The sequence below is a fragment of the Elephantulus edwardii genome, unplaced genomic scaffold (assembly GCF_000299155.1).
Source record: "Elephantulus edwardii isolate Elephantulus edwardi_28Jun2011 unplaced genomic scaffold, EleEdw1.0 scaffold00381, whole genome shotgun sequence".
In the NCBI taxonomy this organism is placed as follows: domain Eukaryota; kingdom Metazoa; phylum Chordata; class Mammalia; order Macroscelidea; family Macroscelididae; genus Elephantulus; species Elephantulus edwardii.
The window spans coordinates 872,549-886,619 of record NW_006400131.1 but is presented as its reverse complement, the minus strand read 5'-3'; the positions used below and the strand labels follow the sequence as shown (position 1 = coordinate 886,619).

Genomic DNA, 14,071 nt, shown 5'->3' with positions numbered 1-14,071 from the left:
AAAAACACCTTCCATTGGGTATCTGAGGTGCTAAATCTTAATAAGAGAAGATCTTCTATCTCCCTTCTGAGAGGCAACTGGCAGACTCAAGCCAATAGAACCTTGGAATCTGATGCCTTTTATTTAGCAGGACAACCTGCAATGGTTTGTGTTTGGGGTTTTTATTTTATTTCACTTCATTTTATTTTGTTTTATTTTATTTTAGCAAAAAATGTATCTCCATCAAACTCTTCAGCATACATGTTTCAGCATCTCCTTTCATGTGCTTGACCCTCACACTGAGCCAATTCTTAACTCAAAATTGCAATGTCATACATTTCTGAAACATCTGTGAAAAGTACCATCTCACTCAAGTCTCAAGATCAATTTTTTTCTTCATAGAGAATTACAGAACATGATGATACAAACAGTCAACAGGCTCAGGTGTTGACTGAAAGTTGAAGATTTAAGGCCACCCACTGGTGTCTCAGAAGAAAGTCCTAGATTTCAAGTCCTGTGGAGTACCACTACACTCTAATACCCACTCGATCACCACTAATCAGAACTGGTTTTTATGGAGATCATCACAGTTTAAGTAATAAAGATGACAGGGGGGAAAAATCAGTATCTTTGAATTGTAGAGTTGGAGAATACACCATAGACTGGCAAGAGAACAAACAAGTCTGTCTTAGAGGAAGAGCAGCCAGGATGTTCCTAAGAAGCAAGGATAGTGAAACTTCATTTTCTGTAAGCTGAGAATATTGTCAGGAAGTATCAGTCCCTAGAAAAGGACATCATGCTGGGAAAGGTGGAGAGTCCCAGAGATGAAAACCCACAACAAGATGGACTGACATGGTGACTGTAACAATAGGTTCAAGCATATCCACGGCAGTGAGGACAGAACAGCATATGAAAAGGTTCAGATCTATTGCTCCCAGGGTTTCTACGAGTGCTAGTTGACTAGACAGCACCTAACAACTTTGTGGTAACACCAGTTAGACAAGCCTTGACTAGTTGTATCTTAGACACTCTATGCAGGAGGCAGTCAAGTGCTATTAAAGGTGATTGTAAGAAACATTCTCTCAAGGAGATGTGCAGTTAGTTACCTTTAATGATACACTGTGACATTATTCTGCAAAGAGGCTTCACACAAGTAATTTCAAAACCAGGGTGCACACAAAGTGAAGACAGTCCACCAGTTGAGGGCCCCTTGGGCCTTGCTCATTGGTGTCAATAAAGAGCACAACTCCTGCCAACAGGAAAGGTGCTCTGCATAGCCCTTGCCAGGTCTAGTCTATGATCTGCTTTGTAACAAACCTAAACCCAGATCTAGTCAGTGACGGAAAATGGAAATGTTTTATGGCATGATTTTGGTGTCTTGTCATTAAAAGTTTCCCACTGCAGCGAAGTCCCTGGGTGCCTCCTGGCACAGCTGTCCTTCATGCCAGCTTACAAAAGCGGGCTTAACTCCCCAAGCAGAACTACCATCAGGGCCACACTTTTCTCAGAAGATTCCAGAAGGCATCCTCTTCATCTCCTCCTACCCCCCAACAAAACCTGTGGTTTTCTAATGCTCCCCACTCTGATGAAAGGCCAGCAATAGCTCTGGCTCTGCTCTGGCCCAGGTCACACACTGTTCACATCAAACAGCACTCCATCATTCCTGATCATTTCTGAGGCTGGTGATACCTAGGGGAATATTGAGAGACTCCCAGGAATTCAATATTGGAATGGTCAACCATTTCCACAGTTGAACTTCCTTTTAGAGAATTCAACCAAGGAGCTTACTCTTCATTTCACTTCCAAAGCAAAATCTCTTCTTCCCTTGGCCTCCCGAAAGACAAGCCTCACCTAATGTATCATATCTGAGGGAACAAACCACTGTACAGATGGGGGAAATGCTGAAGCGGAGCAGTGGTTTAAAGTGCTAGAGGTAATTTTTCAAACATCTTTTCCTTTTGCTAGAAAGCCGCTGTTGACAAATTTGAACAACACATAAGCCTCAACAATTTATCAAGTGACATATTAATCCAAGAGCTTGTTTCCTTCATTATGGATGGATCCTGGAAGATTGATAAGACTCGTAGAGTGGTAGAGATTAAGCCCATTTTTCTATAAACATTTTGCAGTAATGAAATACAGAACACAGTAAAGTTGGGAAGGAGGAAACACTCTCGGTGGGGACAATGAATGTCTATATAATTTGACAGCAGCCTGTCTGCACCTATCACAAAAGCATCTTTGTGTGCCTGTGCTGCATTTGAGCAGACACATGAAGACAGAAGAAGAGTCAAGGGCAGAACCTAGTGTGTGTTGAGGAGTTCAGAAGAGGACTTGAAAAAACACATTATAATATTATTAGAAAGCTTTAAATTGCCAGGGACATACATACCTACAATAGAGATAATAGTTCTAATTGCTGAGCTGAACAACATGAGTTACTACTGGTAATGTTTTTAGCAATTTTTATCTTAATGTATTTCTGTTATCTGTCTCAACTTGAAGAGAATGAGAGGAGGGGAGGGAGGGAAAGCAGGAGACAAGGGAGAGAGGGAGGAAGGGAAGGAGAAAAGGGAGGACAGGGAGAGAGAAAGAGGGAAGGAAGGAAGGGAGGGAGGAAGGAAGGAAGGAAGGGAAGGAGGGAGGGAGGGAGGGAGAGGAAAGGAGGGGGGAGGGAGGGAGGAAGGAAGGAAGGAAGGAAGGAAGGAAGGAAAGTAGAAGGGAGAGTGGGAGGGAGGCAGGAGGGAAGGAAGAAAGAGATCAAGACAATCCCTGGTGGCATAGTGACAGTTCAAATCTACTCTTCTACTTTGCAGGAGAAAGTGGAGATGTCTGCTTCTGCAAAGATTTCTTGCCTCAGGAACCCTACTCTGCCCATGGGCCCACCACTGTCTAGAGAGCAGCTGAGGGATTTCATTTTTTGGTTTACGTCTCTGATGTAAAGAGGCATTGTTCTTTCATCAAGTCACTTGGTGCCATATTTTACACATAAGATATGGAAACATTTTTACGCTTAAGGTAGGCTGATCTGTTTACAGTAAGCATCTAAGAAAAGACTTTTATCTCCAAGGGGAAAGGAGTGGTTCTTGTTCCTGGAAAGTCCTGAGATGCATCAGAAGAACAAACTAGAAGGAAATCTCTTTCAGCTGTGGCCACTTTTGAAATTTTCCAGCAAAAGAAGTCTTTCTGCAATGTAATCTGGCCTGAGAAGTACATGAGGGGTTACATGTGGTGTTTGGTGGAGGGAGACTCCTATCTCACAGCGCTGTCCCTGGACAGTTAGTCACAGGACAACCTCCAAACTTCCTGCAAAGTGATTGATCAGCTTCTGCTAAAACTAGACTCTGGGAACTGCCCAAAAGAAAACTCAAGCCAGTGAAACCCAAATGTTCCTACTTTCCTGAATCTCCACGTTCCCTTTGCTGGTTAGAGATCTTTAGCTTGGAATCCGCAACAGTAGTTCAAGGTTAGGAGGCCTCTGAGACCCTGCCCCACTCACTGCCTCAGCCTGTCCTGCCTGTGCACAGTAAGCTCATCATTTCAGAGTCATTGAGTACTTCCAAGCATCCCTGGGTAGTGCACACAACTCAGCTGTTACCAGTGGTACCTCAGAAGAAAGAACTTCGTGATGTATTTCTTAAAAAACAAGGAATGAATGGAATTCCAAAATCTCTGTAGATGTTCATTGACATGAAAAATAAATAAATAAATAAATAAATAAATACATTTAAAAGAAAAGAAAAATAAAGGAAAGGTCATGTTCACTAAAAAAAAAATCAATTCTTGAAAATTGTATGAAGTACAGTTCTCTGATCCATGGGGCTGCACAAGTCAGTCAATTCAATGGCAAGCATTCAGGTGGAACAGATGCTGACAGAGTCTATCCAACAGGAATGAATTTGATGCCAGGAAATAAGATTCTTTATATGGATGGAGGGGTTTGGTAACAAGTATGAGGTGAATTATTCAGAATAGGGGACTCAAAGACAGTGATATACAACCCTCCTTTGCACTTCTACCTCTATGTAGCCTTGCTATTGAAATAGATACTAATCAATTATGGCCAGTCCCAACAAAGCATATAGATGATGTGAGACAGCCTGTCTTTTCAAGCCTCTTAACCAATCCTGATCATTGTTTCTACACCCACTGAAAACACTAAACAAATTGCAGGTCCTGGGTAATCACCTGATTTCAATCCTAGTGCAGAGCAAAAACACCTGGGCTCACTTAGTGAGCTCAGCTCTGATCCCTGTCCTGCAGATGGCCCCATGCAGCCGCAATGCAGGGAGTAGAATGTCATCCAGTGTGAATCACAGCATCTGGATGTGGGAGTCTGTTTGGGAAGTTGGTGAATAGTCGTAATTAAACAGCTGATGCACCACTGCATGTTGGCAAAAGAAGAACATTAGGAACCAAACTAGCCCAGGCTTGAATATTTAGACAACTATTTGTTTTACGTGTAGTTGTAACATAGTTACAGTCTAGTTCTTTAACCCTCTTGAAATAAAGCATCACAAACAAAGTAAACTGCGGTTGACCCATCCTAAGATAAAGCAAGCTCATTTTATAAAATGTCAGCTTACTAAACCCAATTAGAAAGTATAATGCCCTTTTTTCTAGAATATTCTAATTCTTTGTTTTCAACAAATCAGAAACCAGGAACACAAAAACACGAATCAAGTATTGATGACTTTGGAGAAGAGCCTTAGCAATTTCATCCTAATTAAATGACATGAATGCAGGAGTTATCCAAAGAAAGAGTAACTACTTACCAACACCTTGTCTTGATTTTACTTTCCCAAATCCAAACCATGAGAAATCTGAAAACCACAACAAAACATAAAATAAACTTCGAAAGAGAAGCAAAAACCAGAGGTAGTCAGCAGCATCCTTAGTGAAATGGCTGACAAACTCCCATGAAGAATTTTGCTGGGGACAAGATTTCCTCTCAAACACCTGGACAAAACACCCTTGGCTTTTTATGGCAAGATTTATTTCTGATCTGGGGAACATGGAGGTTCAAATTAGATAAGAAACAGCAGGTGGTCTTCAAAAAAAGTGACCACACCCCAGGGTGGATGCCTCAGAGCAGCTGGCTTTATTTTCTTCTTACTCTCCTACCCCTTAACAGAAGGAGCATGGCCTTGTATTGAATTATCTAGCAGAAAAACTGCAGAGGAGAAAACTCACAATGCATTTGACAAATATTCTGTTGTTCTGAACTACAGCAATCTGAGGAAATAATAATAAGAGAAAATAGATCTTTTCTGAAGCTGAGACAGGCAATAAAAGAGAACACAAGATTTCATGGGAGATCTTTGGTTAGCTAGAGACGAGGACAGATTCCCATGACCTGCCTGCTGGGTGGCTGTGGCAGCTCTGTGTCTCATGGGGTATCACAGGGCCCCCAAGAACACTGAAGACAAGTGCTGGAAGGCCCTTCAGGCCTGAAGACACACAGAAATGACTATTTGTCCCTCTTGGTAGTTTCCACTGGGTTCAACGTGAAGTCTGCATAGGGAAAAAACCCTTAATTGAGGCAGATAAAATTCCTCGTGTTATGTGTGTTGTATGTGCAACTAACCAAAGGGCTAGCAGTTCAAATCCACCAACTTAAGCATTTTCTCCAGGAAGTCAGAGCTTTATTTTACACAGAACTCACAAAAGGACATGGTAGTCGCTCACTGACAACATATTTCATTTTCAATCTAAATACAACAAACACAACTCTACGGACTATCTTTGAACATCATACTTGCTTTTCTTCCCACTTTCATAAGCCATTGTCTTTGAATGAATGAAGTGAAATTACTACTTCAAAAGGAATTAAGAGTTCAGGTTATCAGCAGATGTTACCACACTCTCTTCTACTTAGATCAGGTCTCACGTTCACCATCAGCATATGGAGGAAAGCTCAGGATGAACCACCTTTCTACTTTTATCTTGTCATTTACATAATTCCACCTAATTAAACAGAGACCTGACAAATTATTGGTGTTCTATAAATATTCCTTAAAGGGGACTGCAAATATGTACAGGATAAGAACCCTTCTTGCTTGCATTGCTATTGTTATTATGTACCAGTGAGTTTTCAGAGGTAATCTATCACTTGGAAAGAGACTACTCATCTTTCCATGAAGCAGCTGGTGGATTCAAACCACAATCCTTTGGGTTGGCAGCACAATTTGTCACTAAGCCACCAGCATACCTTCTCACTTAAATAGGACAATTCACCAGCTGGATATATCTATCCTTGGACTCTTCTCCCTGGGTCCCCAGCCGAACCCTACGGGTAATACATTGCCTTCTGTTTATTGACTCAGAGCTGAGACTCAGAGAGACTGGTGGTCTTAGCAAAGGTAACAGTTAGCTTGTGGTGTTGGGACTTAGCTTTCTTATGCTAAATCCAAGTGTTTTTCATCCTTTAAATCACATACTTTTCAAATATTTTTAAAAGTTCCAAAGTTAACTAAATTTTATAACATTACAGTTGTTGAATCAGAATCAAGACATAGCTGATCCTCCATTGTGTTTTCAGAGGCACTTAATCACATGGGTGGAGGTTGCTTATCTTTCTCCCTCAGAGCATCTGGTGGGCTCAACCTGTGTGCCTTCGGTATTGCAGGAAAGATTCCTACCACTAGGCCACCAGAGCTCCCACTTCACAGTTAGGGTTCAATTTTACATGTAGAATAACTGTAATTATGAATTTCTTTTCATTTATTTATTCAACAGGCAGAGTAGAGAAATGATAAATGAAAGACCCTGCCCTCCAGAAGTTTAGAGTGAGGGATGTGAAGTCTCTTAGAAGCCTATCTGGGGTTTTGGGAACTCAGAGATGGACCGTCTCTCTCAGGATGGAGGCTCAGATAAGAGAGAAGTCTATGATTTTGTTCAACAAATTAGAATTGGATAAGAAAAAGAAAAGCAGAGTGGTGCTCATGTGAGTTGTTGTTGCTGTTGTTAAGTGCCATCGAGTCGCCTGCAACGCATAGTGACCCTATGTACAACAGCCCCTAACCCTGCTCTGTCCTGTGCCAATCTTATTGTCCCTGACACACACCTACCCCCATTACCCCAGTCACTGAATTCATCCATCTCATCAAGGGTCTTCCTCTCTTGAGCTGTCCCTCCACCTAGTAAACTAGCTGCCATTCAGTCTATTCCAAATCCTGGGGACATCTGTGTGTCAGAGCAGAACTCTGAAGGGTGCTACACAACTGACTTTCCAAAGCAGATCCACAGGCTTCTCTTTTAAGATCCTATGGGGCAGATGCAAACCCTCAATCTTCTGGCTAGCAGCCAAATGTGTTAACTGGGTGCAACATTCACAGGCTCCCACAGAAGAATCAAAAAGCTTGATAACTGATTGATTGCAAGTAGAGCAGAAACAAAGGAAGCTTTGGGATTCAACAACGAAGGACATGATTATGCTACCAATAAAGTACCCAAGGAATTTAAGATTACAGAAGTGGAAGCAAGGAACTAAGAGTGGTGGTTTAAGACCCAGGCCTCGGATCAGATGTCCAAGCAGAGAAAATGTAAGAGGGAGGTTGGCAAGATGATCTTGAGTTCACGACATTGCTCTAATACCAAGACTGGATTCTTCAAAGTCTGCAGCTCACCACATAGTGGTAGAAGCAAAACTGGATGGTCTACTTCACTCTTTTCAGAATGGAAGGCACCTAAATGAGGCACATTTTTTATTAACTTACTCTTAATTCTTTACAGTATTTCCATGGTCTCTCAAACAGTAACACAGTCATTAACATAAAAAACCTCCCCGAGTAGGTGAAAATTTACTAGGCCCAGCCACAGAAAGGCCAGATTGAAGCCTCCCACCTAGAAGTTGTCCCAAGCTCACCAGTTCTTTGTTGTTAGACTTAAGCAGCAGACCTTCACTCACAAAAATTTCCCATAAGGCTGAAAAGAAACAATTTTTCAATTTCCTGTGATGTTTGACCCATTGGGAGTAGAGTCCTGCCAAACATTCTTTTCTTTTCTGCCTAATAACAGAGACTTTTTTCACTGCAAAAGAAAGGCTCCTTCTAGTCGTGCTGAGCTAAAAGGACCACCCCCTTTCCTTTTGGAATCTTGACTAACAAAGGCTGTAAATTATGAAATCAATTAAATCTACCTCATTTTGAGGCTATCTCAGCCTTCCTTGACCAGAAAGAAGAAACTTAGGAAAAAAATTAGCACATTAGCAACTTTAAGATGAGAATCAATCTTCATATAATAAATGGCAACAAAGATTACTTTCCAAATATATTTCAAAAGAAACAGCTAAAGCCCAGAGGGCTGAAACGGTAATATTTATGATGCAAGAGAGAGAATCAGACAGGAAAAATGGAAGAAACCTAATCTTCCTCATGGGTTATGAGTTGCACGAACACAAAAGTCATTGTTAGAAGCTTCTGAGCTCAAGAGAGTGTGGATTCTGGAATTTCTTCTTAGGTCTCAGAAAAATCTTTTCGATTTTTAGTATAATATGGTAAAAGTTGCCTCTGGTGGCTTAGTGGTAGGTAGTTGCACTGCCAAACCAAAGGTTTGTGATTCCAATCCACCAGCTGCTCCATAGAACAAAGCTTGGAAGTTTCCTCCCCTGTAATTTACAGCCTAAGGATACTCACTGGAATGCCAGCTTTGAGTTGCTTCTGACTCAAAGGTACATAACATTAACAAGACAAAAGGCAAAATATCCCTTTTCTGTCTTTTTAATTCTGGAGACATTAACATCTGTTTTCAAAATGAGAATTCTTTCTGTCTTAAACCAATATTCACTATACCCCTTACCAAGCATCTCTTACACTGTAACAGACGCACACGGGAAAATATGATTCACTAACAGAAATGCACTTCACCTCCAACTTCCTACCACCACACCCACCCGTGAAGTACTCCTGTAAGAGAAGCCTCTGGGCTCCTTTGTTGTAGGGAAAATGCAAGCCATGTGTCATGGAGACCAGAGTAGACATTTAACAAAAGTACATGAGTGCATGCCTGACTGACTGTTTTACTCCAAGCAAAGCCCAGGATTCCTGGTCATTGATGTGGAGGGCAAGTGCATGAAAAGGATGGCTCTGTTGACAATATAATTGTGTCTTTCCTACTGACATATAATCAGAATGAGTAATAGTTTGCCTCAAATTAATTCCAGTTCCTCAGGGCACAAAACAGTATGGTTTGGGGCCAAGTTTCCGCTTCAATTTAGTTTTAATCTTTTACTTAAGGACATAACCTTTATACAGGGGAGGACTCATCTCAACAGCCTAGGAAAAGGGCTTGCTTGGAAGTAAACGGGTTCTGGAAAACATGAAGCAAAAGATATCAGTGTTCTGCTGACTAACCTTCATTTGACTTTATCCCCCTACTTCCTTTCAATCTCTAATGTGACTTATTTTCAATACTCTGTGAAAAGTGATATTAAACACTTCCTCTGTGACTAGATATAGTCTTCAAGGAGTTTCACTGCTAGCAAAAGTCCCATTCTCTCTGGAAATTTGAATCCTCTAGCAATTCCTTGGCAGAAATTTCCTTGGGTGACTTGCATTTTATTCACAGCCTCAGAAACCCACTGGAAGGTCAGCAGCATGCCTGTTCCAACTAGTCATGGCAATGAGAGAGGTTTTGTGACTAATAAAATATGTATTCTGTAGCTGAAACTATTAGTCTCAAATCTATTTTATTGTAGTTAGTTGCCACTAAACTTAGATAGTGAGTATTTCAGGTTTGTTGAATAGAATAGCTACTTTGCCAGCCTGTGACCTTTCAGAAGCAGGACATTAAGCTGATTTTCAAGGTATATTTTGGATAAGATCAAACCACTGACCTTTCAGCTAGTAGTGCTTAACCCATAACAAGCAAGGAAACCATATTTTCTACAGTCCATTTCCCAGCTAGACCACATTTCTCACTCTCGTTTGCAGTTGTTTGTGGCTAGGTGACTAAATTATAGCAAACTGAATGTGTCCAGAAAGAATGAGAATTGCATCCTGGAGCAATTCATAAAGATTTTCCATGTGTGTTACCCCATTGCTGGTCTCCTTCTGCTAGCTAGAACCTAAGGCGCACTGGAAGCTACAACTCCAAGGGAGCAGAAAGTTCTTCTACTAGCTGACTGATTCTCCTGCTGCCATTATGCGGATGTAGACTGTGTAGAAGACAACACCAATTATTCTACCTGAGGATCAGTGGAATTGATCTATTAACCCTTCCCAGGTAGAAGCCATAAAACCTCACAGGACTTTTGCCCTCTTTTAGAAAAACAAGGCCATAAAACGGCTCACCCACATCTGCTAGTACAGATAAGAGAAATTCCAGGAATTGTTTTTCTGAACTTTACTCCCCACTCCCCCACCCCTTGCGCCAACCCCGCTTGCCGCGCGCGCGCCAACTTGCTTTTAAATGTACCAATCAGATAGTTTTCCTCGCTTACCCCCGCGTGCCAAATTATTACGAATCAGAACTGCCTACCTCAGTGTATATTCAAATACACCAATCAGCAACCCTCCCTGTGTGTTAGCCCATGTTTGCGCGGGTTATTGCCTTTATAAGCTGTATGTACCCTTAGCTCGGGGCTCAACTCCTCTGCCTCTGCGTAGGTCAAGAGTTGTGCCCCAGTGCGCTGGATGGAATAAAACCTCATGCTGTTTGCATCAAGGACGGTCTCTCGTGAGTGATTGGTGCTGGCGTCCAATCTCATTGGGGTCCGGCTCTGCGGATCCAACAATATCTTCAATATTCTTCACTACACAGTAATGCAAATGCATCAATTCTTTTCCATACGTTTTATCCATTGTCCAACTTTCATGTTGCATATAAAACAATGGAAAATATCACAGCTGACTCAGGTTTATATTAATCTTCAAAATGACATCTTTGGTTTTTAACATTTTAGAGCTGTCTTTGAAGCAACTTTGTCCAATGCAAGTCATCATTTATTATTTCCCCCTGCAGTTCTCGTGGACATTGACTGTAGATCCAAGTAAAATAAAAGACTTGACACACTAGTCTTTTCTCCACTTATTATAATGTTACCTATTGGTCCAGTGTGAAGTTTTGTTTTCTTTTTACTTTATTCTTACGGAAGTGGAATTCATACTGACAGCTGTAATCTCTGATGTCCATCAATGACTTTAAGTCTCTTCACTTTTGGCAGGAAAGATTTGTCATCTACATATCAAAGTTTGTTAGTGAGTCCTTTTTGGACACTGGGGTTATATTTTTTCCTTTTAGTCCAGAATCTCTGATTATTTGCTCATCAAACAAATTGAATAAGCGCAGTAAAAGGATACAACTCAGACATACACCTTTCCTGATATTAAACCACATGGTAGTCCCTTCTTTCAAATGATTACTTCTTGGTCTAGTCACAGGTTCTGTATGAGCATTATTGATTTTTCTGGAATTTCCAGTATTTGCAATGATATCCACCATTCATTATCTACACAATAAAATGAGTTTGCATAAACAATGAAACACAGATAAGAATCCTTCTAGTATTCTCCACTTTCAGTCAAAATCCATCTGACATCATTAATCCCTCCTTCCATGAATCCAGCTTGACTTACTTCCTGACAATGTACTATTGCAAGCATTTTTTAAATTGTCTTCTGCAAAAGTTTACTTGTTGATTTCCACATTCTGTTGTATCATATTTCTTTGAATTGCATAAAAATCTCGATCTTTTCTAGTTATCTTTCTTCTAAAGGTCTGTAGGGAGTTACACCATTGATCCAAAGGCAGCACTTCAACTTCATGAGAGTTTCTGTGGGAAGAAGAGACATAAACTCCTCCTGTGTGATTTAAAGCATCCCAGAAAGCCATTCAAAAGTCAGTTATGAGTTTGTTCTAACTCTCAAACTCAATGGCAGGGAAATTCGATTGAGATCATGAGACTGTGCATGTTCAGGACACCTGAATATCATGATGAAGACTCATTTTCCATAGTGTCAAAGAGAATAGAAAGGGATTTCTTTTTAAAAAACATAATTGAACGCTAAACTCTATTTCTACTGTTGTGCAACTTAGGTCAATCTTTATGAACCTCTGTATTACTTAGTGGAACCATTAGTGGTAAGAAATTGCAATCCTCCAGTCCAGAGACACATGATTCAAATCTACCAGCTGCTCCTCAGAAGAAAAATGAGTAATCTCTCCTATGTGATTTACAGCCTCTGAAAACCACCTGGAGGGTCATCTATGAATCCGTTCTGACTCAATGGTATACAACAACTGAGCTTGTATGGAGCTAACTGAAAGGTCAGCATTTTGAACCCTCCAGTCATTCTGCAGGACAGAGGATGGCAGTTGGCATCTGTCTGATGGCGCCGTCCTACTGTGGGTTTGGTTTGGGACATTGTTGGCATTTTGGCTGAACGTTTCTTCCTGCATGGGGCTGCCCTGTGCATCATCGCAGGCATAGCAGCATTACTGCCATTGTGACAGACGAAAATATCTCCAGACATTGTCAATAGTTACGGGAAGCAGAAGTGCTCCCTTTTGAGAACAAATGCCCTAGGACATCAGTTTTTATTAATTTCCGTAAAAGAAGTTACATTATGTTTTTACTTTTTTTATATATCATCAAATCAAAATCTATTCATAGCTGACTGTCTGGTGGGTTTTCAGAGGCTGAAAATTGTAGAGGAGCAGACTGTTCATCTTTCTCCCTTGAAGAAGCTGGCAGATTTGAATGGTGTGTGCTTGAGTTGATAGTGCAACTCCTAAACCCAAACCAAAAACACAAACAAACAAAAACAACAAACCTTCTTTGCCATTTATTAGAAAAGCATTACAGAAATAAATGCAGTTTCTTAGTTTTGAGGTTTTATTTGTTGAGTGTGAGGATCTCAAGTGAGTCTAAACAGGGTAGCTAATAGTTAAACCATTTGGACAGTATTGCATTTTAAACAGTGAGTTTTTATTTTGCTTTATTCATAGTCACTTTATTCAATTACTTTTATTCTGCATCCAATGTTATAAGTGTAGATAATCCCATTATGTTCAATTCCATTATGGTAACTTCCCTAATAGAAAAACACACAGTAATAGAATTAAATAAACAGCTCAACTGTTGTGGTAGACTTACACATCTCCAGACCTTGACTAGATTCTAGAGTCTGCAGGATGGATGGTGTATGCTCTCTGAAACAGAGGACCTCAGAATTTTCTGAAATTGCTGAGGACAACATGAAAGCCAGATAATTCTTCCCAGAGTGGAGAGTAGAGTGTGAACGCAGCTAAAAATTGAAAACATCCTGTAGAATCATGGCTAAGAACCCTATCATTCTCTTTACTTTCCCCCCAAAATTGTACTGTATAGTTACAAAACATATTCTACATGGTGCTTTGCATTAGCTAGAAAAAGAGTCAGTCTAAACAACCAATTGTTTGAGGGTGGTCCTACTCTGTACACTAGGAGCTGTCATGAGTCAGAACCAGCTCTACAGCAACTAGCAGCAAAACACAATTAATGAGAGATGAATGGCTGAGGATTATTGGCTGATTTTGTGGTTTTTATTGTTCTTGTTTTCTGATTTTGTGGTTTTTGTTGTTCTTGTTTTCTAGCCACACAGAATCTTCTTCCTCCTCTTTTTCTTGGGAACAACTTCCTCTAGATTACCTATGTCATGCCCAGAGAGCCGACATGACTCAAGGTGGGACAAACCAACATCATCCAATCCCCTGGCCCCGGTATTTGATTTAAGAATGAGCATGCAACCAAAGCTTGGTCAATCAAAGCAAATGCTAACCTTTGTATATAAAGGCTGATGCTCTTTTTTCTTGTTAGATAGATACCTGAAAGAAAGCTGTACCTCAAGCAGACAGAATCTATCCTTCCTGTGATAATGAGACAAAAAAATTGTTCGAACTTGAGCCCAAAAGGATAGAGCCAAAAGATGAATTATAACTATTGGGATTGAATTAAACTTGTCGTTGTTTGCTGTTATGTGCCATCGAGTCGTTTGCGACTCATAGCGACCCTATGTACAAAAGCCCTAAACCCCGCTCTATCCTGTGCCAATCGCATTGCCTCTGACACACCCATCCCGATTACCCCAGTCACTGAATCAATCCATCTCAT

At 40.7% G+C, this 14,071-nt stretch overlaps 1 protein-coding gene across 4 annotated transcripts in view; it reads right to left on the bottom strand.

Moving 5' to 3' along the window:
* The window catches only part of NTRK2 (neurotrophic tyrosine kinase, receptor, type 2), a 709,069-nt gene that overhangs the window by 359,754 nt on the left and 335,244 nt on the right, over nt 1–14,071 (bottom strand). For 2 of the 4 annotated variants that reach the window (XM_006902201.1, XM_006902203.1), the window contains exon 12: nt 4,755–4,802. The exons of the other annotated variants lie outside the window; for them this stretch is intronic. In XM_006902201.1, the coding sequence (XP_006902263.1) occupies nt 4,755–4,802 (48 nt within the window). The remainder of the gene's footprint in view (nt 1–4,754; nt 4,803–14,071) is intronic. 4 annotated transcript variants of the gene reach the window in all.